The sequence below is a fragment of the Aplidium turbinatum genome, chromosome 13, assembly GCF_918807975.1.
Source record: "Aplidium turbinatum chromosome 13, kaAplTurb1.1, whole genome shotgun sequence".
Taxonomy (NCBI): Eukaryota; Metazoa; Chordata; class Ascidiacea; order Aplousobranchia; family Polyclinidae; genus Aplidium; species Aplidium turbinatum.
Genome location: NC_137484.1, coordinates 24,734,653 through 24,761,075, shown reverse-complemented (window position 1 = coordinate 24,761,075; position 26,423 = coordinate 24,734,653). Strand labels below are relative to the sequence as shown.

General features: G+C 40.5%; 3 protein-coding genes across 3 annotated transcripts; 2 read left to right on the top strand and 1 right to left on the bottom strand.

The window, feature by feature from the left end:
* The first annotated feature begins 48 nt into the window (after positions 1 to 48).
* On the top strand, positions 49 to 6,252 carry LOC145781992 (ribonuclease P protein subunit p38-like). Its single transcript, XM_082593714.1, has 4 exons — positions 49 to 168; positions 3,118 to 3,168; positions 4,488 to 4,595; positions 5,805 to 6,252. The coding sequence occupies exons 1-4, from the start codon at positions 80 to 82 to the stop codon at positions 6,250 to 6,252; spliced, it is 696 nt and encodes a 231-aa protein (XP_082449840.1). The 5' UTR covers positions 49 to 79.
* Positions 6,239 to 10,530, top strand: LOC145781991 (serine/threonine-protein phosphatase 4 regulatory subunit 3-like). The gene is made up of 3 exons (XM_082593712.1): positions 6,239 to 6,535; positions 7,940 to 8,560; positions 8,793 to 10,530. The coding sequence occupies exons 1-3, from the start codon at positions 6,239 to 6,241 to the stop codon at positions 10,245 to 10,247; spliced, it is 2,373 nt and encodes a 790-aa protein (XP_082449838.1). The 3' UTR covers positions 10,248 to 10,530.
* Positions 10,531 to 14,115: 3,585 nt separating this feature from the next.
* On the bottom strand, positions 14,116 to 25,187 carry LOC145781853 (peptidyl-prolyl cis-trans isomerase-like 1). The gene is made up of 4 exons (XM_082593533.1): positions 24,531 to 25,187; positions 16,789 to 16,943; positions 15,143 to 15,301; positions 14,116 to 15,079 (listed from the first exon to the last, which is right to left on the bottom strand). The coding sequence occupies exons 1-4, from the start codon at positions 24,584 to 24,586 to the stop codon at positions 14,922 to 14,924; spliced, it is 528 nt and encodes a 175-aa protein (XP_082449659.1). The 5' UTR covers positions 24,587 to 25,187; the 3' UTR covers positions 14,116 to 14,921.
* Positions 25,188 to 26,423: the final 1,236 nt, after the last annotated feature.

Sequence of the window (26,423 nt, the reverse complement as noted above, 5' to 3'; positions counted from 1 at the left end):
AATAATTCAGGGATAAGACATTAATAGAAAATATAAAATTTTAGATCATAGTCCAGGTTCAATTGATTATGGTTCAACAATGCCGAAAAGATCAAGTTGCATAAGCGACCACGCAGGGGAGAAAACAATCCTGAAAAAATCTTTGCTAAAGCCGTACCTTCTTAGTTGGTGAGCATTTCTGTTTTTTTATTGTGTTTTTGTGTTTGTCTGATTTGATTAAAGACATTCATGAACTTTATTGATCTGACATTGAGAGAGCAAAAAATAATCAGCTACTCGCTATGTGCTTAAAAACTTTGTTAATTTGTTGGTGAATAAACAAAAATATACAAAACACAACAAACACGAATAATTTGCACATCAAGGGTGGCAGAAGAAAATCAAAGGTCACCAAAATAAGCTGCCACCCAAACATTTAACCATTCTGCGGCAAGCAGTTATGGCCGTTGCTTGTTTCCTTGCCCAGTCTCAGCAAGCGGGTGTCACTGCAAATGTTTTGTTGCTTAAAGTCTTCCGTAAAGCTTCTGTTATCCATCAGAAATAATTTGACCATTTACAGTTGTTAAGAGTTTATAAGCTCATGACAAAGCCGATACGCATCATGATGACATCAGGGCAAGTGCCAATGCAGACAATGACACCAAAAATTAGGAACATCAAATATAGATAATACTTAATAATTAATAATGCAGACAAAACCTAGCAACACTACTCCCCTATTCTTATTAACCTTAGCCTACTCGAGTATAGGTCGAGATTTTCGCAAGTGATTTTTATCTTGAAAAAGACAGGTTTGACTTATACACAGGACAAGCTGTTGTCTCCAGCTCGGCAGCCTTCAAATATAACACATTTTTGCTCCGGCAAAATCTTTGTCGACGTGGATTACAGATTGTGAAATGGCATCGGCTGAAGTAAAAGTTTTGAATACGTTTATTTGCAGTGATTCAAACTTAATTTTCAAATTTAATGATTTCTTGTCAATTCTAAACTTTATAACTTGTTGAGCAATATGCAAAGCTTAGGAGAATTAAAAAAAATACACCCATTTGCTAATTATAATCAGAAAGTTATATTGTATAGGATTAGCCTACCATACTCAGCTTGCATTGACAATATTTTGTTAGTTTCAACAACAAGGGCCTACTCATTTGGATAGATTTTGTATTTATAACAAACCATATGATGCAATAGATTGAGTTTCGCTTTTGACAGCATGATTGTACTTCACAATGTAGATATTAACGACCTGGTTTAGCCTGATGCTGTGAGTACATTGTGGTAATAGTGATTTGTGCTAGCTTTTGAAAACCAGTTCTCGTCTACAAGACAATATGCAAAAGATGCAGGGAAAGCTACATAGCCAGCATGATCCACTCATTCTTAGCTCAGATAAAAGTTTTGTCTTTAATCATCAACAACAGTGCCTTGCCAACTTGGAATTTACAACCATTCCCAGAAAGAACAATGCGGTACAATTGCGCTTCAAAAAAGCCATTTTCATAAGTAAACAGAACTACATCACCTAATCTATTAATCGACTGATTTGAAAAAATTTTACAAACTGACAACACATAAACTCAACAGACGGCAGCCTCAAGCCAAACAAAAGAACCGCATAAAACAACAACACACTGACTTCAACACCGTTCGTCATTGCACAGGACTACTGACCTGGGGTTTTTTTCGGTCATTTATCGGTCATTGACCAATTTTTTAGCAAAATGTCCGAAAAAATATGGTCAATTTGGTCAAAATGTCCGAAAAAATATATAGTCAATTTGGTCAAAATGTTTCTCAGCAAAACTTAATGTTATAGCTAGTCAGGAAGTGCAAATTTTGGTTTGTATCAGCTACTACAAAGGAAATATTTTCATCAGAAAAAACGACCAAAATAAATAAAAAATTACCAAATTTTTTCAAGTAATTTCGGACGAATGACCGAAAAGTCTCAGCGAAAAAAAAACCCAGCTACTGACTAGGAAACTGTGTTCTAAAAGCTAGTGCAATCCACTATTACCACAGTGAACTCGCAGCATTATGCTAAAACAGATCGTTAACATCTACATTGTGAAATATGATACCGTATAACAATTGCATAATCAAGCATTTCTGATAAATGATTATGAGTGGAATTTGGCACTCAGAATAGCTCCTATGACCATTGACCAGGCGCCGCACCTAAATATCTTGACGCCACAATGTATGCACCTATTTGTCAGGCACCTAACTGTCTGCACTTGAAAGACGTGGATCCCAAACCTGTTAGTAAACAACTCTTGCCACTGTAGAAGCTGGTGTCTACAAATCTTGTTCATGCAAATGCATGACAATGTTGTCTGAGTCACATTTTAGTGGTTGAGTCAGAGTTCCCTGAGAGAGACTTGTGGTCATCTGTGATCTTGTCTCAATATGATGCAATAATTAATTTTTACTGCTAATCACCGGAAACTTTTTTCAAAGTAATCACCAAGATTCTATTTGGATGTTTGCTTCAAGACATGTTGCCTTCCCGAACTATACTACATTTCACCAATGTCCATTCAAGACAGAGTGTGGCTACAGTCAATGCTCAAATAAAAAAATGGTGTTTGTGGAGTGAAGTTGAGTGAAATATAGAGATTATGAATTAGTGGTTGATTGTGTTATCCCTGAACAGTTAATGGCAAGTTTATATTGATTACGAAAGCAAATTTTAGCATTCAAGTTGTGCTTAGATTTATTGCAATAAAACATTGCTTGCCGCAGAATGGTTAAATGTTTAGGTGGCAGTTAATTTTGGTGACCTTTCATTTTCTTCTGCCATCCTTGATGTGCAAATTATTTGTGTTTGTTGTGTTTTGTATGTTTTTTGTGATGTTCTGCTTTTGTTTTATTTCAAAAAAATGGCCACATCAAAAGACTCACATTTGTAGATATGTGTAACTTATACTCCACTAGTTCTGGTATAACAATTTTTGTGCGCTTTTTAGGTAATTGACCAAGAAACATTGCATTGTCTTGTAGGCAAGTCAGCTTACCCCTACAAAGGGCCTGTTGCAGTCTTTCAAAATTGTTTGCTAAGTCACCTTCAAAATTGTTTGCTAAGTCACAATTTTTTTTATGTTATTTTCTCAGGCCACAGTTGGACAGAGGAGATTCACCTTTTATCATCAGTCAACTTCAGCAGTAAGTGGCTGTTTTGTCAGAAAACATATTTTTGACCATTTGCCAACAATTGTAACACTCAGTGTTCGCTTACCAATTGCTCGACATGTTTCTGGCCAGGCACATGATCTGCGTGACCGTAAAGCTCAAGCGTTAAAGCAGCCGGCGGCCATGGCCGCTAAGTAGTGCTTGAATGACCGCCTGCGCTACCTCCTTCGTCGGCCAAGTTTGGCCGCCGGTTTCTTCTAGCCAATTATTTAATTTCGCAATAGAATGATCGTGGATTAAATGTCGAAAATATGTAGTATCAAAGAGTGACGCAGAATTAGGTCAGGGCATCATAGTCACTACTGTTGAATTGAATATATCCAGCTGCGATCACCAGCGCTGTAAGTCTTGTTTGCAATTCCCGATGTTTATTTTAACGAAGCGGTAATTTACATCGGCTGGCAATATTGTCGTTTTTATATCGGCTGGCAATATTGTTAAATAGGAGAACTAGGTTAGTTGACATCCGTGAGTAAAACACGTGTCTTCATAGTTGAGAACGCTGTGGGTTAGTGACTTCACACCCTCAATGGTGATATCATAACGGAATAAATGGTCAGGTTTTATGAAAGGCGGTATGCAGTTGAAACAATGTACTGAGCTGCGAGCAGTTAAAACAATTTAGGGTCGTTAGATGGTCCCGCAATACCAGATTACAATCCCGATAAAGCATTTAATGCGTGGTACAATGATTCTATTGCAGGACGTCGCCCAGACTTCAACAACGCCAAGTGATCATTTTAACATTGTTGCAAGTTTAATGCTATTAACTTGTGCTATCGTTATTGTATTTGGCCTCCAAGCACGCAGATTTGGCCGCCGAAAAGGAGCTCTCGGTAGACCACGATGGCTGCCGGAAAAAAAACACGAGTTTTGAGGCCTGAAGCTCATTTACAATCGGATGTTTTATCTAAGATAAAATAAGCAGATTAAGCTCTTAAAAATGAACTCCCTCAAGGATCTGTCCTGCCTCTTCTGTTAACATTTACACCCATGACTAGAGTTAGTTTGAATATCAATAAATTTTGCTATCTAAATCAGTGGTCTCCAACCTTTTTAAGAAGCGACCCCAATTTAAATGAAAATGATTTTCAACATTTACATGCGACCCCATTTTGTTTTTCCCAAAAACTGTAAGATAAATTTGACTTTGCACTGTCTGTAACTGTGACGACACTGTGGACTGAAAAGGTGCTTTTCAGTCCTAACCCTAACCCAAGATGTTGCCTTCGGTGCATCACTAGTTCGTCAGCAGATTCTGACGTATCTGATTGTTCGTATATTTGGTGCAGGTTGTTCAAATCTCATCCGACTGTGGAAAGAGCAAAATCTGTAAAAGCAAAGTCTCCAAAATCCAAGTACATCAGAAAGAAAAAAGTTCTACAAATTGAAGAAATAAGGTTTGTAATCTTTGCTAATCTAAGCGCCCACATCATTGCATAGATTTAGGAACAGATCCAGTGCATGGAGGTCTTTCCAATCGAATTATAAATGTCTTGTTCGGTACACAAGAAAAGCTTTGGCTGTTGTTTGTACTCAAGATTCTGTGCTTCTAACTTCTATGAGTTTCCAACTAATAAAAATCAACAGAAATGCAGCACATGCTGGAGGTATGGACATTCATTGCATCTCACTCAAAAGAAGTAGAAAGAACTTAATTAATTGAATCAAATTATTGACTGAAAGAATTGTCTTTGCACGAAAAAACTGCTTGTAGAGCCTAAGACCACGCCTTGCAATTGAAATGTGTTACCAGTCAACCATTTTTGTTCAAGGACAAACTAACTTGTTGCGAATGGAATCCATTTTTTGAGTGTTGTTTTGATTTTATCATTCAAATGGCTCATTTACATGGATGAGGTTCCCATCCTTGCAATATTTCCGCATGACGTAACATGAAGTATCCACCAAAACTGAGGTTTTTAAAACACAAGTTGGTCGTTTACTTTCATCTTAACTATGTATTGATATAACTCTTCTTGCTCCCCGATAGCTGTTTATTCCAAAAGATGTTAAAATTCAAATTTGGGAACTAACCAGGGTTGTAAAAATCTCGGGATGACACCGACAAGATGACGATGCACAAAAGCAAAACTATTAACCATAAAAACTTTCTAGAGGAAGGTCTGGTCCGTTTAATCAGGCTGCTGGTAATTAATACAGATTTGGGACCATCAAAATGGTTCTATAAAGCGCGAAATGGCCCGTTTCGGTGAGTCCGATTCGGTGAGTCCGATCCCTTAACGGGGATTTTTTCAATTTTTTTTTAAATTATCGGGTACCGTAGCCTAATTATCATTGCCGTTTTAGGGTTAGGGGTTAGAGGTTAGGAACTCACCGAATCGGACTCACCGAATAGTAGCAGACCCTATAAAGCGAGTAGTCCAATTAAATGTTAGCTGAAAAATGCCTGATTGACTGGATTATATTTCTTCATCTGTGGTTGTTGCGTTTGACCCAGCCGAACTATTGCAATTTTGTATTTTCAGTTTTGTTCACATGCCACGCTTTTGTGTTTACTCGTTTGTGGAAACTACTCTTTGGTCTCAGCAACTCAAGAGTCAATGAACTTCGTTTGGATCAGCCTAATCTTGAAATGTTTGTTTCAGTTCTTCATTTGTTGTCGGAATCCGTGAAGTGACAAGAGCGCTCGAGAAGGGAATCGCTTCGTTGGTCCTCGTTTGTGACTCAGCAAGGCCATCGCTTCTCACCGAGCATCTGATCATCCTTTCCGCTTCCAGGAGTATTCCAGCTGCCCGTGTCTCTGACCTCAGCTCTTCACTGTCGTCTCATCTCGGACTAAAATCAGTGCTTGCACTGGGCTTCCTGAAGCAAGCTACATCTTCTGATTTGTTACAAGTTGTGGATAATATCAAAGAAAAGGTTGAAGAGATCATTGTGCCCTGGTCCCTGCATCCAACTCCTCCACCTCTATTAGAGTCAGAGTCTACTGTGGTGGAGCACAAGTCCAGTGAAACTCCAGTTTTAGCTCCCACTTCAGTTTGCATCAACAGAAGCAAAAGGAAGCCTCCATGCCCTGACGATGGCCGACACTAGGAGGCGTGTTAAGGTTTACACACTGAACGAAGAGAGACAATGGGACGACAGGGGGACGGGCCACGTCTCGTCCGGATTTGTTGATCGTCTGAAGGGAATGACGTTGATCGTGCGAGCAGAGCACGATGGATCCCTGCTTCTCGAGTCGAAGATCTTGCTGGATACGGCCTATCAGAAGCAGCAAGAGACCTTGATTGTTTGGTCAGAGGGAGAGAACACCGATCTTGCTCTCAGCTTCCAGGAGAAGGCCGGATGCGACGAAATCTGGGAGAAGATTTGTGAGGTTAGCACGCTTCTTTGTCACCAATGATGTGCATTATTCTGTGCAGTGTAAGATTGATACAAGACAAGGGCAATTGCTAATACAAGACAATTGCTAATCTTTAATGACTTTAAGCTAATGTGGCCCTTTGTACACCTGCAATATTATCAACACGCAGTATCACATTAAGTATGGGAGGTTCTTATGTATCGTGTCTCTTAAATTTAGCTTCTGGTTTTCAAAAGTAATTATGTTGGTTTCCCCATGTACCACTTTGCTTGTACAGCGCCAAGATGCCTCAGTCTACCAACAGATAGGTAGCAATCCGCTTCATTGAAGGCGTCAAAATCTGGAACATCGCGTCAAAATCTGGAACATTGCGTCTCGAAATTGGTCACTGTTGTTTAGTTCTTAGATTATCTTCTGTTACTGAAGACAAGACGATGTAACTCGATCAATAGCCAAAAGAAACAATTTACTGCACTCACCCAATTGACTTCCAGTAAACACAATCAATTAGACAAAATATTGTTTTTCAAAAGTGGCTGTTCTGTGCATCCTCATAATTCTCCATGATTTATCTGAACTTAATTTGCAATGACCTTGTATGTCATGTCAACGTAAACCGGCTTTCATAAATGAGCGAATTGAAGCTTTAAAAACAGAGTTGTGAAGTGGGATTTTGGCGTGCCTGGAGTGGTTAAAGAATGTGCGATTTCGGCTTGATTCAAAATAATGAATCATAAAATTTATGTTTGCAATCTTTTTTTAGGATAATAATATTGTTTCTTGTTCTCTGCATTGCGCTGTAAAAAATTAATTGAAATTTTAACTCCTTGCAATATGATCGATAAGACCAAAGCTGTATCACTTACAACACCACAACGTTAATGTATTAATTACGTTTCATAGAACTACTGATTACTGTTTTAAAACAAATTGAAAAATCTGGCAACGCTAAAGTCGGACTGCACAGCCAAACTGCTTAAAAGTAGACAAACTGTGAAGAACTGTCACAAATCCATTACCAATTACCATCTTGAAGTGCAAAGTTCAATCAGCCATTAAATCGTCGACTTGAGCGACATTTCTGTTTTGGAGACCGTTAAAATAGTGTCGAGTTATCTGGGCTGGGTATGTACATTGCCATGGGCGATCTGCCAGGACCAACAAGTATCAAGTTAGGCGAATTCTACTTCATATTCAGATATCTATTGATTTCACTTCATCAATTGTTTTGAAATATCAGCGATAAATTTAAGCCGACCCCATTGTTTTGTTCAACCTTTGTGCTTAAGGTCGAAGGTCAAGTTTGGTAATGTTTGGGTTCCATTGCAGCCTTGGAAGCTATGCCAAGGTAATAATTTGGCCTAGACCAAATAAGAAAATTTGTACCTGATTTTGTTTCACGCTTGATTGTCACAGGTTCAGGGCAAGGATCCATCGGTGTACATCACTCAAGACATCGCTGACGACGATGACGACATTGGCGGCGATCGATTGGACGACAGCACAGACTCCCTGCAGCAATCCGCTTCGCCTTATGTCCTTCCACCTTGTGAGCTCGGACAACTTGAGGAAATCGCTGAACTTTTCACCTCGTCGTTATCGTCGCTTGTGCGTCGCGAGCAGCTGGCTCGGGGCATCGAGGAATCCGATTACATTCAGAAACTATTAACTTTATTCCATACATGTGAGGACTTGGAGAATATTGAAGGTCTTCATCGACTCTATGAGATCATGAGAAGTATATTTTTGCTGAACCGAAGCAGTTTGTTTGACGTGATGTTGCAGGAAAGCCACATCATAGACGTGGTTGGTTGTCTTGAGTATGACCCATCGCTCTCTGCTCCACAAAAGCACAGAGACTATTTGCTGCAAGAAGTCAATTTCAAAGAAGTGTTGCCAATTGAAAATGATGACTTGAAGAGGAAGATTCACCTGACCTTCCGGCTGCAGTACATCCAGGATGTGGTTCTTCCCACTCCTTCCGTGTTTGAAGAGAACATGCTCTCCACCCTCAGCTCTCTCATATTCTTTAACAAGGCAAGTTTTCATTTCCCTTTTGTCCCCGCCAACAATTCGACCTATAACTATCCTTTCATGCAATATCAAGTTTGTAGCGAAAGCTTGTTTCATAGTTTAGTTGTTGTTCAGTACAGTAGCTTCTTTGGTGCAGCATGTCAATTAACGTTGCATAGAAGCATTGCTAAGTCAAATCTTGCAATAACGTTGCTGGATTGTCAGTGATGGTGACCGATCTACGATTTTCTTTCAGGTGGAAATCGTGAATTTGGTCCGCGGTGATGAATCCTTCCTTTCGTCTGTATTTGAGCAACTTCGAGATGAGACGACGGATGACAAGAGGAGACAAGATCTCGCCGGCTTCATCAGGGAGCTTTGTTCCTTATCACAGACTTTGCAGCCAACATCGCGTGATGACTTTTTTCGTCAACTCGGCGATCTTGGAGTGCTGCAGGCGATCGAGGTTCTGTTGTCCGGCGACGACTTGCAGTCTCACCGTGTCGCCATCGATGTGTTTGCTCACGTCGTCGAGCACAGTCCATCCATGGTACGTGACTTTGCTAGGAAGGAGACAAACGAAGGTGATGGAGATGATGATCTCTTCCTCCTCAACCTTGTCATTGAACAAATTATCTATGATCCCGATCCGGAGCTTGGACGCGCCATCCAGCTCATCGGGTTGCTCCGTGTCTTGCTCGATCCTGAGAGTATGCTCGCCAACAAGAATGAGAAAACTGAGTTCCTAGCTTTCTATTATCGGAATTGCATGCACGTGCTCATGGCGCCTCTGCTGGCCAACACTGCTGATGAGAAACGACCCGGCAAGGATGACTATAGAACTGCTCACCTCCTCAGCCTTATACTGGATCTCCTCACCTTCTCCGTGGAGCATCACGCTTATAACATCAAGAACTACGTTCTCAACAAGGATTTGCTTCGTCGGGTTCTTGTTCTATTGAACTCCAAACATTCTTTCCTTCCTTTGTCCGCGTTGCGTTTCATGCGGAAGATTGTAGGAAGACCAGATGAGTTCTATCGTCGCTATCTCATCAAGGGAGACTTGTTTGCTCCTGTGGTGGAAAAACTCTTTCAATGCGGGAAGCGATACAATCTTCTTAACTCCGCCATCCTGGAGATATTCGAGTACATCCGATCGGAAGATATCAAGATCCTAGTCAGCCACGTCGTGGAGCAACATTACAAACAGCTCGAGAGCATCAACTACACGACAATCTTCCAAGGATTAAAGCGATGTTACGATCAGGAGCAGAACCGAAGTGTCATCAAAGCGTCGCATGGCAACCACCGATTTCGACGCGATGATCGCGAACCTGAGGAAGAGGAGGAGCTGTGGTTCGAGAAGGATGATGAGCTGGATGTTGCTGATGCGTTTGATGCTCCCAAGATCAACATCGACTCTGTTCTTGGTGAAAATAAAGCGGACGAGAAGAAACCTGACCCGTTGCCGAGCAACGGAGTTCATGAGGATCCACCCGCGTCGAATGTTACTGTGAAGAATGGACTCGTCGGATTGGTGGATTATCCTGATGACGATTCGGAAGATGATGACGCAGCTGACAAAGAACCAGCCGTGAAGGATGACGTAACAAAGGAAAGTGTGACGATTGAGCGTTGTGGCGGAGAAATTGACGCAAGCGAAGAACCAGCTCTCAAAAAACCAAAGTTGTTACAAGTCACGGATGACTGACCCACGTTGCGTCACAGCATTTCAGATTTGCACAGACCACGTCACCAGGGCAACAGTTGCGCCATTGCAATACCACTGCCTCACATTAAAGTTCGATTATGCAGCCTCAATGGCAGTCGCATTCCCCCATGTACTGCAGCCTCAATGGCTCTTGGCCGCCAAGTATTTTTATTGGATTTTACCGCAATTTGCTGCATTTGCGCCGTTTCTAATAAAATCAACTGACCAAGTATCGGCCCATGGTTGCCACCGCACGATGGCATGCTTGGGCAGGGTATTTGTAGCCTTGCCTCATCCAGGTAGATTACAGAAGTGCAGTGCAACATTGTGGCGGTGATTCCAAACACGGCGGTATAAGCGATGTTTCCAGAAATGCCACCGGCTTCTGAGCGCTTGCAGTGACGTAACCAGATCAATTTTGCAAGGGGGATAAGGCTTCTTCCAGGAGGGGCAACATTTTCAGTGACGTCATAAACGAAGACGACGTAAATTGCTTCAAAATTAAAGTTCACGTTAAATGTTATTTGGCGATGAAAGATTAGCTCGGGAAGGTTTTTTTGGACTGGTCATGCGCTAGGTGGCCAGCACAAAATCGCCAGAGTTGCAAACAAGGGGGAGCTTTCCTCAAGATTTTTTTTAAAGAATGCCTTAAAAATGCGCATTGTAAGGGTAATTTCAACCTCGTCGTCGTGTGAGCCTCTGGGGCCGAGGGTCTATCCTTTTACCACCCCAGATTCACGATGTTCCCGGACTACACGAAGGCTGCTAGAGAGCAGCCAGTCTTTGGTTTCATCATCCATGACACGCAGACCTTCCACTCCGTTAGGTGGCTTGAAGATGGAACAGTCATTGATGATGTGGTCATCAAAATTTCAACCTAAACCAATAGAACACTTTGTCAAATAATGCTTTTACAAAGGGTGAAAAGTTTATCCAAGTTACATAAAACCAAAACAGCAGTAAGAATAAATAGACTGGACTGGGCCTATAAATGGTTGGTTCAATGGTAGGCTTCAGCATGTCAATAAATACTTTTCGTAAGGCACCTGCAGCTAATAAGGCCCGCTAATTTTCAAACCTCAATATTTTTCTAAATACTGCATAATTTTGAACGAAACTTGGAATGAGGATACTTTGGGTCTATCTAAACAACATATCTGTGAAACAAGCTTCTAAGTAAAAGGGGTTGTAAAATATTAAAAAAACTCTCAAGCGGGCCTTATTAGATGCATGCGTTGTGAATAAGGCCCGGTTTGAATTTGCACCAAAAGTGATAGAAAAGGTATATTTTCACAATAACAACACCACAAAACAACTTCTAATCGGCAACACAGGCACAGAACTAATAAGTAAATACACAGAGACAACTATTCCCTCCTTTCCCATGCTCCATTTTTTTCAAAGCGACATGGTGTTTTTAGATGTGTTAGGGATACTAAAGTATTTTGATAATGAAATTATGATATTTCCATTGCAATAAAACATTGGATTAATGGTGTAACAAGAATTTTTTGGGTTACTCAAGTCTTTAACCGTCACTTTCTTAACTAGGGGTGCACAACGGTACAATTTTCCTACCTCGTGCCCATGAGCCTTATTACCAACATTAGCCTAGTCGTGATCATCATTATCAGTCTTGCTTTAATTAAAAAAAAAGTTCAAATTTATTGGTTTTACTGCATCAGCATGCACATATCTTTCACATAAAATGCAAAAAAACCGAAGTCAAAGCAGTTTGTTAACTCCAGAGCAGTCTAAAATATGTGAAAATTAAGAAAACCACTCAATTTCAGTCCCCCCAAACTTCAACTTTCCGTAACTCAAAAAGTTGTAAACTTTAGGCTGTGAAACTTTACCAGTAAGTCTCAATTCACCATGGCAGCAACCAGAGATTTCACTTTTGTTTAAAAGATTTGTAACAACGGAGATCTCGGGGGTGGGCCTTATTACCGGCCGGGCCTTATTAGCTGCAGATGCCTTACAAAATACAACGCAGTAGCTAACTTATTTAATGCGAGGTGTGGGTCGCACGTAGAAACAAACATTCGACATTACAGTTGGTTACCGGAAAGCAAAACGTTAAACAACAAAATTGTATACGGTACTACTACCTCTGACTACTGTTAGCAGCGAAAGTGTTACATTTTTCGTTGTGATGGTCAGAAATAAAAAAAAATGAACTGATTAAATGCCGCATAAATTTGATCAAAAAATACCTCTTTTTTAACAAACTTCTCGACAGCTTTCCAATAGCTTACAAGCTTGTTTCATTGCGCATAAAAAATATTTGGGGGGGGCAATTGCCCCATGACTATGCCCCTGGTTATACGGATTGCACTTTCTTGTTTGGTTTTAATCGAAGGATAAAAGAAATTAATAACAGCTTCTGAAGAACGAACACGCTGGATCAAAATAACATCATCAATTGTGAGATATAGGTTACTGCTTTCAGCTGGTCAAAGAAATAGGATGTGTCCGAATCTGGTCAAACCAAGCGAGCTGATGTGCTGCACTATGAGATACGGAATTCCAACCAAAAACTGTTTTCCCTGATTAACGTTTTATTAGCTGCATTTTTACAAGGGGGCAATTGCCTTCCCTGGTTACGCCACTGAGCGCTGGGGACAGTTACTTTTGATGGAAGAAATGTCATCTAAACACATCAATTCAATCGAGCTGCAGCACATGAACAACGTTGTGCTTCTTTGCTCAACCATTTGTAGGTCATGCCTTATGAGGTTAAACGAAGGAAACTTTGATCACTAACCGACGATTGCGTAAGTGGCGCCCTCGACTTGGCTATAGCTCTTGATTATGAACAGCATGTTGCTCTGGAGAGAAACGCGCGACCTTTCTTAGGGCTATGGCCTGCTGAACTGATTCTAAACCTGCGGGAAGTTTTCTCGTCGTGTTCTAGTTTTTGAGATAGGCTGCACCCCTAGTGCTGTTTGCCTGTCTAGTTTTTACACATTTAGAACAAGATCAGAATGCTTTTCATTCCATAACGTCCAAGATTTAGAAGGGTGGTCCCTCCCACGCAAACTGTGTGCGCAAACTCGGAGGCAAAATACGCTACTGCAAGTGAAAGAAAACAAAAACATATTCTATGTTCTATGCTTGAAGTTATAGGCCTATATTTTTGTGCGGAGTCTTCGACATAGCCTATTGGTGTGGTAATATTTATTTCACGTGTAAGGTCAGCGATGACTTCTCACCTCCTCTCAGACTCGTATGTGCTTCATTGCCATCGAGAAAGGTCAATGAGATAAATCGAGTGGTTACGCTACTGGCCTAGTTGGCGGAAATGGACTTTTGATTGTGGTGGTATTTGCTAATACCTAATAGTGCTGTAAACGTTTACTATATTTTGGATAAAAAGGGTTTGGAAAAGTGAATTATACATCGTTAAAAGCTAGCGAATTATCTTTACAAATTAGTTTGAAATTCAGCATTTTTCGTCATATGCTCGGATAGACGATGCACTAAACAAAAGATTGGTGCAGGGTTAACCCTTCAAATTTTTGAGCTGGCTACGTCATTGAACAATGCTAACGGTCTCGGTTTGAAAGCAAAACTTTTCATATTCAGTGCGGAATTTGTATTGTAACAGACATTCCTCGCATCTGAGTTCAATCGCCGTTCACATGACGGAATTTAAAACAAGCCAACTATGAATGACGTCAGCACAAGATGCATCTTCCACTTTGAAATTATCTTTCGATCTGCAACACTCGCCAAAAATACGAACAAATTTGTACAAAACCACGGAAGTTGTAGCGGTCGTGAGTGTTTGTAGAGGTCGTGAGTGTTTGTAGAGGTCGTGAGTGTTTGTAAAGGTCGTGAGTGTTTGTAGAGGTCGTGAGTGTTTGTAGAGGTCGTGTTTGTAGAGGTCGTGAGTGTTTGTAGAGGTCGTGAGTGTTTGTAGAGGTCGTGAGTGTTTGTAGAGGTCGTGAGTGTTTGTAGAGGTCGTGAGTGTTTGTAAAGGTCGTGAGTGTTTGTAGAGGTCGTGAGTGTTTGTAGAGGTCGTGAGTGTTTGTAAAGGTCGTGAGTGTTTGTAGAGGTCGTGAGTGTTTGTAAAGGTCGTGAGTGTTTGTAGAGGTCGTGAGTGTTTGTAAAGGTCGTGAGTGTTTGTAAAGGTCGTGAGTGTTTGTAAAGGTCGTGAGTGTTTGTAAAGGTCGTGAGTGTTTGTAAAGGTCGTGAGTGTTTGTAGAGGTCGTGAGTGTTTGTAAAGGTCGTGAATGTTTGTAGTGGTCGTGAGTGTTTGTAGAGGTCGTGAGTGTTTGTAGAAGTCGTGAGTGTTTGTAGAGGTCGTGAGTGGTTGTTGGAAACATTTGAGCGAATTGTTCAACGCCCCAGACAGTTAAATCCGTCGTTTTTACATTGTGATGATGTAAAAACGATGAATTTTGCTGTCAGGGGCTGATCAGAATACAGTCATTGAATTTCACGATGGAATAAAAGCAGCTCTGCAGCCATGGGCGACTGTGGTAGGCCTTCACTTCATTGGGATCGATATATTGCAGGAGGCCTACTAGACGTACGGTTTGTGGACTTTGATGCAAAAATCGTTGTCAGTTTCAGTTACAATAATTTAGTCGGATGACGTAACCCAGCTTCGTGACGTCAATCGTCGGTGGAAATCCATCCGCGGTGCGAGACCTCAACAGCTAGGTGTCAGTAATGATCAGTCCTGGTACCGGTTTCATCGACGGCGTAGGCATTGTAAATGGCGACATCTTGTGTGGGTCTGTCCTGAGAGGAAGTTTCCACCATTCCCATCATCTTGACGATTTTCATTCCTTTGCTGATGCGGCCAAACACCGAGTGCTTCCCTGCAACGCGCTGATGTTATTCAAGGAAGCGATGGAGCGAAGATTGCAACAAACTGTGCTTACCATCCAGCCACTGGGTGGGAGCGAGGGTGATGAAAAACTGGCTCCCGTTCGTATGTGGACCCGAGTTAGCCATCGACAATATGCCCGCCCCTGTGTGCTTTAGCTCCCGATGAATCTCGTCGTCAAACTGAGCCCCGTAAATCGAAGCGCCACCTCGGCCTACCAACAATGTAACAAAACAACGATTTTACGCGGCAAGAAATGGAAAGCTGAAGCAATGGATGCTGGAGCAGCTTTCCTCACTTGGTGCAGAAGAACATGATCAACAAACGGGAACTCCTCTCACCGTCGATCCGATGTGGGGGGTTCAAAGCTTCTATAGTCTATAGCCATCTGTAACCACCAGGGTTAAATTTTTTCTTGGTTTGGGGGTGAATGTTCATGAATAAACGACGGGATATTGCCAAACGGGCAAATGAGTGATGGTATTCCGGTACACGTGTAATTTATTACTGCTAGTCGATCACTAATCTTCAGATGTTCTTCATTGATGTCTACATGCGAGCAAGACAAAAGCACTGAAAAGCCGTAACCATGGCGACCTTTATACATAGGTCATGACAGCGTGCAGCTTAAAATTTGACGAGGCTGATCTGTTAGTAGCCAAAATCGCTAGAATAAGTTGGTAAGTTCAGTATAAATTAATAAATGCAGTCTCTGCGTGATTTTGATACTTCTGTACTATTGTTACCATTCAAATAACGAAGTAGATTTTGGCACTTGTGATGGAAATCTAAAAAACGTCTGGTAACACTGGTAATTGGGAAAATTTTGTCATTTTTTTATCATAATATTAAGAGTTTTGCAGTGATTTGAGATTCAGTGATCACACTTTGGATTCTCAAAACTATCATTTCAAAGGGATAGAAAGTAACTTTAGCTTAAAGTTCAAAATCAAAATTACATCGGCTTTCAGCCAGGCCTCTAGCTTGCACGTTGTCAAGGCCTGTGTATATAGATTGCTGTAGTCTTAACGTAATCTATTTTAGAGTTATTTTATAAACCTTCTCAATTGTTACGAATGTCAGTGTTGCCAGATAGGAAATTTTGTCCTCAATTTGGGGATATTTCCAAGACGTTGGAACAAAAATTGGAATATTTTTCTGGTCTGGAAACCCGGATCGAGGTTCCAGACCTACCGCTGAAGTAGATGATATTGACGTCGACGGAAAAACTAAAATGTTGATAAACAAGAGGCTGCATTCGGGATTGCATTACAGTTGTTTGGAAATTCCTCCTTTAGCATCTGACAACACTGACCAATATAACGCGCTTAACATGTTTTACAAACTTATGGAGGCTTTGAACCTCCATTTCTTAACTTCCATATATGGGTGTTGATTTGAGTCTTTATCTTCAGACGCAGGCCTGGTCATCGAGATTAGCAAATTGAAGTTTCCAATGAATTATTATCTATTGAAGTGATGTTGTCTACGAATTGCTGCATCCACTCTGAAGTGCAACTGAATGCAATCAGCCATTAAAATGGATTGCTCAAGTATACACTCCGAGAGTCGAACCAGTGCTGTTAGATCTTGAGGTTTCTTTGCATACAAAGTCGGTACTTAACCAAGTGAACTATCGAGACGTACCTCAATGATATTACATCACAACTGTCTCTACAGAATGCATTGAAATTATCAAACCTGTCGCGGTTGGATCGCCTCCTTGGATCATGAAGTCTTTGATGATCCGATGAAACTTGGTCTTGTTGTAATATCCACGACGACACAGCTCAGCAAAGTTGGAGCAGGTCCTTGGAGCGTGGTCCCAGTATAACTCCACTTCAACTGTTCCCATCCTATGTGTAAAATTGAAGAGTACAAAGTATAAGTGGAAAAAAATACTGACAAGAGGATGGCTGCGACTTTGTATAATCTGTCAGTTTGTTTTTCTCATGGCCTGCACTTGTTGAGATGGATGCAAATCAAGCATCATCATCAACCGATTTTGATTAAATTTATACAGGGTCATCAATAATTAATTAATGTAAAAAGAGATCCAATTTAAAAACTAACAAAGAAAGCGAACGTAGCCTATGGAACCATGTTCACAGTTCTCAAGAAGGATTTGAAGATAAACCCATTCAAACACATGAAGAAACAGTTGCTAAGTGCCAATACCATTGAGAAACGTCCAGAGCCAGAATTCTGCTCTCACGCAATCGCATTGAAGGAGGCACGCTGCCAAACTTGTGTTCAGCGATGAGAAGAAATTTGATGTTCAGCATCATTTTAACAATCAGAATGGTCGTGTTTGGTCAAGAAATGGTGATGTGGAACCCCGAGTAGTCACTCGGAGACAAGGGGCGGCATCAGTGATGGTGTGGGCCGCAGTCAACGAATCAGGAAGGAGTCCATTGATTTTTGTGGACCAAGGAGTGAAATTGAACCAAGAAAATTACCGAAATGATATTCTTTAGGTTTCATTGCTGCCTTGGGCAAAGAAACACTTCAAAAAACGTAATTGGTCATTCCAACAAGATTCTGCCCCTTCACATGGAGCTAAGAGAACGCAAAACTGGCTTTCAGCCAATGAGCCGTTCTTCATTTCCAAGGAAGAATGGCCTCCTTCATCCCCAGACCTGAACCTCCTAGACTTTGGCATCTGGTCTTACCTGGAGAGCAAGGTTTCGACTAAACACCACCAAAGTTTGGAAGCGTTGAAGGCTAATCTGAAAAAAGAATGAGCCAAAATACACCAAAGAGTTATTCGTTACTCTTGCAGGTCCTTTTCGAAGCGTCTCCGACTTGTTATAAACTTGCTTTTCCTAAATATTTATTAATTTGACAATAATTTGACATTTTGACAATAATATTATATATTTATTACTCAAAAATTGTCTACCATTTGTTAAATACAGTTGTTTGAAGTTATAACGTTAATTATTATTGTTAACCCTGTATAAAAAAAACTTGGAGTGCGGATTGGATGTTGGAATATGGGAAGTTTGTGTGGGAAAGGAACCGAAGTATGTAAAGAACTAAGAAAAAGGGGGATGAATGTATGTTACCTAGAAGAAGTAACATGGAGAGGGCAATCCTCGTGGCTTTCAGGTCTCCCACGTTAGGAGATTTATGGTGGTCAGGAAATAGTGCAGGGAATGGTGGTGTAGGTATCTTGCTGAACGAGGAATTATGTGAGAAAGTTGCAGAAGTTCAAAGAAATAGTGACAGAGTGATGACAATGGTACTTGCTTTTGAAGAGGCTGTTGTAAGAGTAATCTGTGCTTATGCACCGCAAAGTGGTAGAGAGTATGTAGAAAAAGAGAGGTTTTATTATGATATGGCAGAGGAGTGGGATTTACAGGATTCGAACGAGTTGGTGATTGGGTTAGGGGATTTCAATGGACATGTTGGAAGACGAGTAGATAGGTTTGAAGGTATTCATGGGGGATTTGGATTTGGGGAAAGAAACTGGGAAGGAACAATATTACTTGAATTTTACGATGCAAAAAACTTTGAAGAGAGACAATAAAGAGAGACAAAAAAAGACAATAACATGAAACTTATGAACAGGCCAATTATTTGGTAGACATGAGTGCTCAGGACCTGTGCATTTTATTTAAGAACAGCTTGTGACAAAGTGTGTGGGAAAAAGAAAGCAAGGATAGTTCGTGGAGATACGTGATGATGGGATGAAAAGGTGAAGTATGCTAGTTTGGAAAAGAGGGAGGCATATAGGGATGCACAATACAGAATATCGAATCTTAGTCGAATCTCAATGTATTCGAATCGCATTTGCAGTTTCTTTTCGGATATCAGGATTCGAAAATAAATCTGTTAAATGAACAGTGTGCGACGTTAAACAAATGTAAAGTTGATATATTCCGTCTTGCACGCTGAGTTTTTTCTTCATGGACTGTTTGTTCCAGGCGACTTTTTTCTTCCTTCATAGGGTTTGCGCAGTTATCAGAACTGCAGACACGCAGTGCGTTTCCGTGTGACCGTATGATGATGCTTGATGATGCATCGTATGATGCTTGATTTATCATATGTTGTACTCTATTTGACATGTGATACTAATACAATTCAAAATAAAGTACAAATATTTTTGCTTTTTGTTCGATATTATTTGGAAAAAATTGCCGCGTAATTTCAGAATAGATTCGAAATTCTAGAATAGCCAGGTATTCTGTATTGTGCATCCCTAGAGGCATATAAACTGTAGTGTGGAATTGAATTACATGCAACTTGGATTCAATGGGGAACAACAGACGCTTTGTTCATTTTAAGAAGAATGCAAGAAGCTTACAAGGAAAAAGAGAGAAGCTTTTTTGACTTGGAGAAGGCAATTGACAGAGTCCCGAAAAAAGTGATCGATTGGGCAATGAGACGATGGATACCGGAGGTGCTAGTAAGGTCAGTTGTACGAAGGTGCGAGAACAAAAGTAAAAGTTGGTTCAAGTTAGTACTCAGATGAATATTTGTGAAAGTCGTGGTGGATCAAATATCAGTGCTGTCACCCCTTATATTTGCTATTGTGGTTAATGTTGTGACTGAAGGGGTAAGGGAGAGGTTGCTGAGCGAAATTTTGTATGCGGATGACCTGGTTTTGACCAATGATAGTATGCAAGGACTGGAAAAAAGTTTCAAATGAATGGAAGCTGTGGATCTAAAGCAGCTGTGTCAAGAAGGGCAAGGCTGAGTTGGGCAAAGTTCAGGGAATGTTGGGTAATGTTATATGGACAAAAAGTTTTCATCAAAAATAAAAGGGAAAGTCTAGTGGAGTTGTGTGAGGCCTGTAATATTGTATGGCAGCGAAACACGAATATTAAGAGAAAGTGAATTGGCTATTCTGAGAAGAACGGAAAGAACAAAGGTGAGAGCAATATGTGGAGTAAAAACCAGAAGGAAAAAAAAGACCGAAGAACAGATCGATATGCTTGAGATGAGGGAGACTATTGAACAATGAACAACTTGTCAGAGAAAACGGAGTAAGATTGTATGGTCATGTACTAAGGATGGAGGAAGGAAGTTTTCTTCAAATGACATTGACTTTGAAGGTCAATGCGAATAGGAAACGGAGACTTCCAGAAAAAACAAGAAACAGGTGAAGAATGAGGCAGACACGGTCGGACTAAAGGAAGACGATGCGATGGACAGAACGAGATGGAGAATAGGAATAAAGGCAATGGCTGCAAGGAAAGAATCGACCACCTTCACTAGTGGGGACAAAACCGAATTTGGATGATAATTACAGGCCATGAATTAAATCATCATGTTGACTGTTGAGGGCGTAGTCTGTCTATCTGTCAAGAGCGAATATTTCTTCTCCACACCCCACGATTCGTTGGGTTGGTAGAGTCCATGGCCAGGGCTAAAAGGTCATGCTCAACAAATTCTTCCCGAGAAAGTTTTGGGCTACCTTAACCCTGCTGTGCAGCTATGTTGACACATCTGACCTGAGTGATCCAGCTAGAGATGGGCTCAAAGTGTCCAAGCCATCTCAGTCTGCCTAATTAGAGAACATCACCAATCTCTCTCATTTTAAGCCTGGATAAAAGAGTCTCAAACTGAATGTTGTCTTCAGGCTTGACTAGGCAGGTCCATCTTACCATCGCTTTGTCATTACATTGTAGGGTGGGCGCTTGTTAATGTTGCTCACATTTCAGAGCCATAGAGCATGACACTCCTCACACCGTTGTAGTAAACTTTACCTCTGATTGCAGCAGAGAGTTGCTTCCTTGTGAGGATAGGGAGGAGTTCTCTGAACTTTTTCCAGACTGACATACATCACTTTATGGCTGTTAATTATGGTCTGCTACTATTCAGAAGGAGATATTCCAATTCGGAGACCGCCTTTTTTGAAGATTTTTAAAATCTCACAGCGGCATCTGTTTAGGAATTAGCTTAAATACAGGTTATCACATAAAGTCCCAGCAAAAAAAAAAATAGTTGCAAAACGAATTAACAATAATAGCGGTTTGCGATTAACAAAAGTGGTCAATCAAATGAAGTCTCAGCGAAAATGTCTCAACTAAAGTTGCTAGATATCGCCGGAATGGTCCGTTTCGGCTAGTCCGATTTGGCTAGTCCGATTTGGCTAGTCCGATTTGGCTAGTCCAATTCGGCTAGTCCGATTCGGCTACTTCCCTTTTCGGCTACAGTCCGATTCGGCTAGTCCGATTTGGCTAGTCCGATTTGGCTAGTCCGATTCGGCTACAGTTTTGAATTGTATTTTGTATTTTATTCCACAATATCGTTTCTTTTGCATTGCGACAAAGAAAAATAAATTGAAATGAAATTTAGTGCAAAATGTTTGAACTATTAAATTGAAATGTTTGCTCACATAAAATCGACATGTATCCTACGTCACCGTCTGTATGCAAACTTAGAATATATTAGAATCCTCAACTATTACAAAATTCCAAATCCAACGACGCCTTCTGTTTATTTAGAGAATGTTGTATTTTATTCCACGATATCGTTTCTTTTATAGTTGAAATTATCGAAGCTTTAGATGAGTGGGATTTAGACCTAACCACTGAGATCTTAAAACTAAAAAGCGAATTAAATTTATTTTTGAACTACCGGTATTAATGTTTGCTCAGATAAAATTGACATGTATCCTGCATCGCCGCCTGCATGCAAACTTAGAGTATATTAGAATCCTCAACTATTACAAAATTCTAAATCCAACGACGCCTTTTGTTTATTTAGAGAATTTTGTATTTTACTCCACAATATCGATTCTTTTATAGTTGAAATTATCGAAGCTTTAGATGAGTGGAGTTTAGACCTAACCACTGAGATCTTAAATCATATTTATGACACCGGAAACATCCCTAGTGATATGGTACGTTCCATATTCATAACTTTACCAAAGAAAACCGGAGCAACAGAATGCTCACTCCACAGAACAATTAGCCTTGTGAATCATTTAACAAAGATCTTACTCCGAATCATGACGACGAGATTAAGACCAAAACTAAAATCGGAAATTTCAACAGCACAGTTTGAATTTGTTCCAGACAAAGGCACCACAAAAGGAATTTTTACATTAAAAATGATAACAGAGAGATAGATGCATGTCCAATTCTTCTGTTTATTTAGAGAATTTTGTATTTTATTCCACAATACCGTTTCTTTTGCATTCTTGCATTTTATCCAGTGTTTACTTTTGAGTGCCTTCCCAGACGGCAAAATCCATCATTTTTACATTGATTCAACGTCTGCAGACGTTAAATCAATGTAAAAATGGCGGATTTTACTGTCTGGGTGAGCCATGTAATAAGTTAAAGCCTTCGGTTGCGTCATAATGAATTGCATAATTTAAAAGACCGGTATTTAAAAGAGAATAGCGGAGAAAAAAGTGGGAAGCGAGGTAAAGTTGTTTACCATAGAAATGTGTGTCACCGCGCAATAACGAAATTCTGGAAAACCTTTTCGAATGCGTTGATTAATGATTTTAATTGGAAAAGAAAGCCAGAAAGTATAACTTTTTTTATTCAGGTTAAAGTGAAACCACTCTACGTTGGACTAAAGCGCAAAGTAACTGTATCAACTTGCCTTGCAAAGATTTTTTTTTTGTAGTCAGAGTGTAAACATGGAGGTTTGATATTATCCAATTGAATCGCCGGTTAATACTCTAAATTGATGGACCGCGCATTATCGTAAAAACTGTCCGTCCGTGCATTTGCCAGTTTGACTATATATGATAATACAGACAAAATCGGTTAATAGTATACTGCTTAAACGTATCAATCGTTTATTTGAATCAAAACCTGAAATCCCAAACCAAATCCAATCTGATGTTAAGTAAAAACATCGGTTAAGCGCATACCGCTTAAAAGAATAAGTTGGATAAAAGCATCAGGATTTGCTTCTAGTTTGCATACTTCATTCATTTAATCGTATAGTTATACCCTTTAACGAAAAAAAAATGTCTCTTTTTTGCTTCGCATTATTGTCTGCAATGTTCAAAGGCGAAATGAAGCAAAGGTGAGACAGATGCATGCGCTCAAAACAAAGACAAGTGTCTGTAATCCCAGGCCATAATCTTATGTGCTAGACATCGCACTACAAAGAACTGATTTTCGCACAGCTGGGCTTCATTAAAACAGAAGAGCACACAAAAGGAATAATCACACTAAAGAAGTTTAAATGCTTTTGATGTCATCCGTCGGCGACTGGCCTTCCAAGGAATGGACATGGACAAATTATTTCGGCTTAAGAGGGAAGTGTTGGAAAGCATGTCCAAAGTTTTTACCAGAAAACTTTGGAGAATATTTTTCAAATTGCTAAAAAAAAGTAGCCTACTGTTGTGAAATGCAGTGCATAATTTCATTTGTGCAGTTTCGTTCAGTTGAAGAACATTGCAAATTAATTATTTTACCAGACAGCGCAAAAGACTTGAAAAAAAAACTTTGCGATTTCAAAACAATGAGTGTGAGCCGTGTTTTTCTACCACACCACTATTTTCGTAGGCCACGTTCCATACTCAAAACTACACAGCTGGTACGAGTTAAAAATAGCACGCTTGAATCAAAAATGTCAACGTCAAAGTTCGCGTTGTGACATCACAGAGATCGGTGAGATTAAAAGAAGTCCGATTGCCGCAGTTTGCAGAAAAATGCTTTGATCATACCTGCTCAGCCAAGTCAGCAAAGCTGGTCTTTTTTACATTGTTTCAACGTCTGCAGATGATAAATCAATGTAAAAAAGACCAGTTTTGCTGGCTGGAACATACAGCATAGTGTTCTGTAACACAGAACTAGTAAACTCTTTAAAGTTTAACCAGAATGCTCACATGAAACGCAAAAATAAACTTAAAGAAAAAAGCCTAGTGAAACTTTGCACAGCAGAAAATAGTAGCATTAGTGTAGAAGTTTTTCCGACTCGTGTCCAGAGCATTGTGATGCAAGAAGCCACACGACCTCGTTCGGTAGAAGTTAATTAGTTATGCGGAGTTTTGAGCAGCTACATGGCGCTTTGACTCTTCAAGCGCACGTCTTTCAGAGTGACTTCGCTGAAATTTTAAAAAGCCTTCTAAGCCGTAGCTATTGTTCTCAAATGGCGAAGAATTTTCAAGATTAAGTGATTAAGCATGACGAATTGACGATCGATGCAAAAACTGGTGTGTCCGCCGTGAGACTTAATTTGTCCGCCAAGATAGCTGCTCATATCGGACACGTTTGTCCGCCGTCAACAAAAACGAATTTTGAGGCCTGAAAAGCCGTCACTGGTTTTAAATCACCAAATTGGTTTTCACCAAAAAAGGCTGTCTCCAAAATGGGATTTCTCCGAATCGGTCTCTCTAAATCAGATTCTTCGAAACGGCCATTCCAGTAAATTAGCCAAGTTTTTTGGTTTATAATATTAAGCTGTTAAGCACAAAACTTTGTCAGAGCAATTATGAAGCAATGCAATAAACACAGAAAACTTACGAAGTTTGTATAATAACGTTGGGTGGTCGCCAGGTTGAAGGGGGAATTCCCGCCATTTTATGATGAAACTTCACTTAGTCAATATGCAGCACAATCAAAACAATTGACAACCAGAGGTGCTAAAGAAACAGCTTTGCATTAAAATTACGTTTTGCTGGAGTCTGAAATCAAAAATTAAAGGCAGTGGATCTGAAACACTATTTGACCGGTCATGACGTATTCTTTTTTCTTTCACAGCAAAAGACGAGAGGAGAAGAAAAAAGTGCAAACATAGCCTAATTTCTAAATTCGACAATTTTATTCAACTGAGTCTGTGGCGCGTGCGATCTTTCTTAGGACGGTGTACCGAGTGAATGAGTTCGATACTACACCAAAGCGCTTTTTTTTTAAACTAAATTTTGATCCAAAGTGAACTCAATCGTTAGGCTGCTGCATTTTTGTGGTTAGGCTTTTGTCGTTAGGCTGCTGCATTCTTGTCTCTTTCAAAGCAAAAAACGAAAGAAAAAAGTGCCTATATAGCCTAACTTCTTATTCAACAATTTTATTCAACTGAGCCCGTGTGATGTTTTTCGGGCTGGTATCCGCAAGGGTATGAGTTCGATACTACCCTTAGAAAGTGCTTTTTTTTTTTAACTAAATTTTGACCCAAAGTGAACTCAATCGTTAGGCTGCTGCATTTTTGTGGTTAATTTTTTATGTCTTTTCCTATATAAGTAATAAAGTTAAGAGTATTTTTAATTTGCTGGAATTTGAGAATTTCTCTGGGTAAGTTTCCGTTCGTCATAAGAGGATGCGACTGTGTTTGCCGAACGACGCATTACATTTTTGCTTTCGACAAGTTAGTTTAGTGGCTGCAAAAAGTTACAATACTTCTTTAAAAAAAATGGTTTGATCAACGTTCAGTTAACTGTGAAGAAAGGCGTTCTTCCCGGCTATCAGCACAAGGCTGATTACTCACTAGCACAGCGAGCTGCAGTGACGCTTCGCTAACCAGAACGGTGTAGCTTCCACGCCAGCCATTGAGACCTCCAATTAAACGTTTAAGTTATTTTGGCAGCCGATTGTAGCATCGAATAGACAGCGATAGACACGTGTTTCGCCCATGAGGCTGGGCTCATCAGTATCGCACCGTATTCTTGCCACTTGAGTAATCGACCGCCGCTTTACCAGTCAGTTTAACTCTTATCTTTGTGGAAAGAAAGAGCCAACAAAACCAGCAGGTGCCAGGGGTAGGTCAATGTGAAGAAAGGCGTTCTTCCCGGCTATCAGCACAAGGCTGATTACTCACTAGCACAGCGAGCTGCAGTGACGCTTCGCTAACCAGAACGGTGTAGCTTCCACGCCAGCCATTGAGACCTCCAATTAAACGTTTAAGTTATTTTGGCAGCCGATTGTAGCATCGAATAGACAGCGATAGACACGTGTTTCGCCCATGAGGCTGGGCTCATCAGTATCGCACCGGCTGGGCTCATCAGTATCGCACAGCCCAGCCTCATGGGCGAAACACGTGTCTATCGCTGTCTATTCGATGCTACAATCGGCTGCCAAAATAACTTAAACGTTTAATTGGAGGTCTCAATGGCTGGCGTGGAAGCTACACCGTTCTGGTTAGCGAAGCGTCACTGCAGCTCGCTGTGCTAGTGAGTAATCAGCCTTGTGCTGATAGCCGGGAAGAACGCCTTTCTTCACATTGACCTACCCCTGGCACCTGCTGGTTTTGTTGGCTCTTTCTTTCCACAAAGATAAGAGTTAAACTGACTGGTAAAGCGGCGGTCGATTACTCAAGTGGCAAGAATACGGTGCGATACTGATGAGCCCAGCCTCATGGGCGAAACACGTGTCTATCGCTGTCTATTCGATGCTACAATCGGCTGCCAAAATAACTTAAACGTT

What these genes read in the sequence shown, in the direction of transcription:
- LOC145781992 (XM_082593714.1), top strand. Translation starts at nt 80, where the DNA reads ATGCCGAAAAGATCAAGTTGCATAAGCGACCACGCAGGGGAGAAAACA. An exon ending in AAGCCGTACCTTCTTAGTTG is followed by an intron (nt 169 to 3,117) that starts GTGAGCATTTCT and finishes TTATTTTCTCAG; the next exon opens with GCCACAGTTGGACAGAGGAG. An exon ending in CTACAAATTGAAGAAATAAG is followed by an intron (nt 4,596 to 5,804) that starts GTTTGTAATCTT and finishes TGTTTGTTTCAG; the next exon opens with TTCTTCATTTGTTGTCGGAA.
- LOC145781991 (XM_082593712.1), top strand. Translation starts at nt 6,239, where the DNA reads ATGGCCGACACTAGGAGGCGTGTTAAGGTTTACACACTGAACGAAGAG. An exon ending in TCTGGGAGAAGATTTGTGAG is followed by an intron (nt 6,536 to 7,939) that starts GTTAGCACGCTT and finishes TGATTGTCACAG; the next exon opens with GTTCAGGGCAAGGATCCATC. An exon ending in CTCTCATATTCTTTAACAAG is followed by an intron (nt 8,561 to 8,792) that starts GCAAGTTTTCAT and finishes ATTTTCTTTCAG; the next exon opens with GTGGAAATCGTGAATTTGGT.
- LOC145781853 (XM_082593533.1), bottom strand. Translation starts at nt 24,586, where the DNA reads ATGGCGGGAATTCCCCCTTCAACCTGGCGACCACCCAACGTTATTATA. An exon ending in AACGTTATTATACAAACTTC is followed by an intron (nt 16,944 to 24,530) that starts GTAAGTTTTCTG and finishes TTTTACACATAG; the next exon opens with GATGGGAACAGTTGAAGTGG. An exon ending in TCCCACCCAGTGGCTGGATG is followed by an intron (nt 15,080 to 15,142) that starts GTAAGCACAGTT and finishes AGCGCGTTGCAG; the next exon opens with GGAAGCACTCGGTGTTTGGC.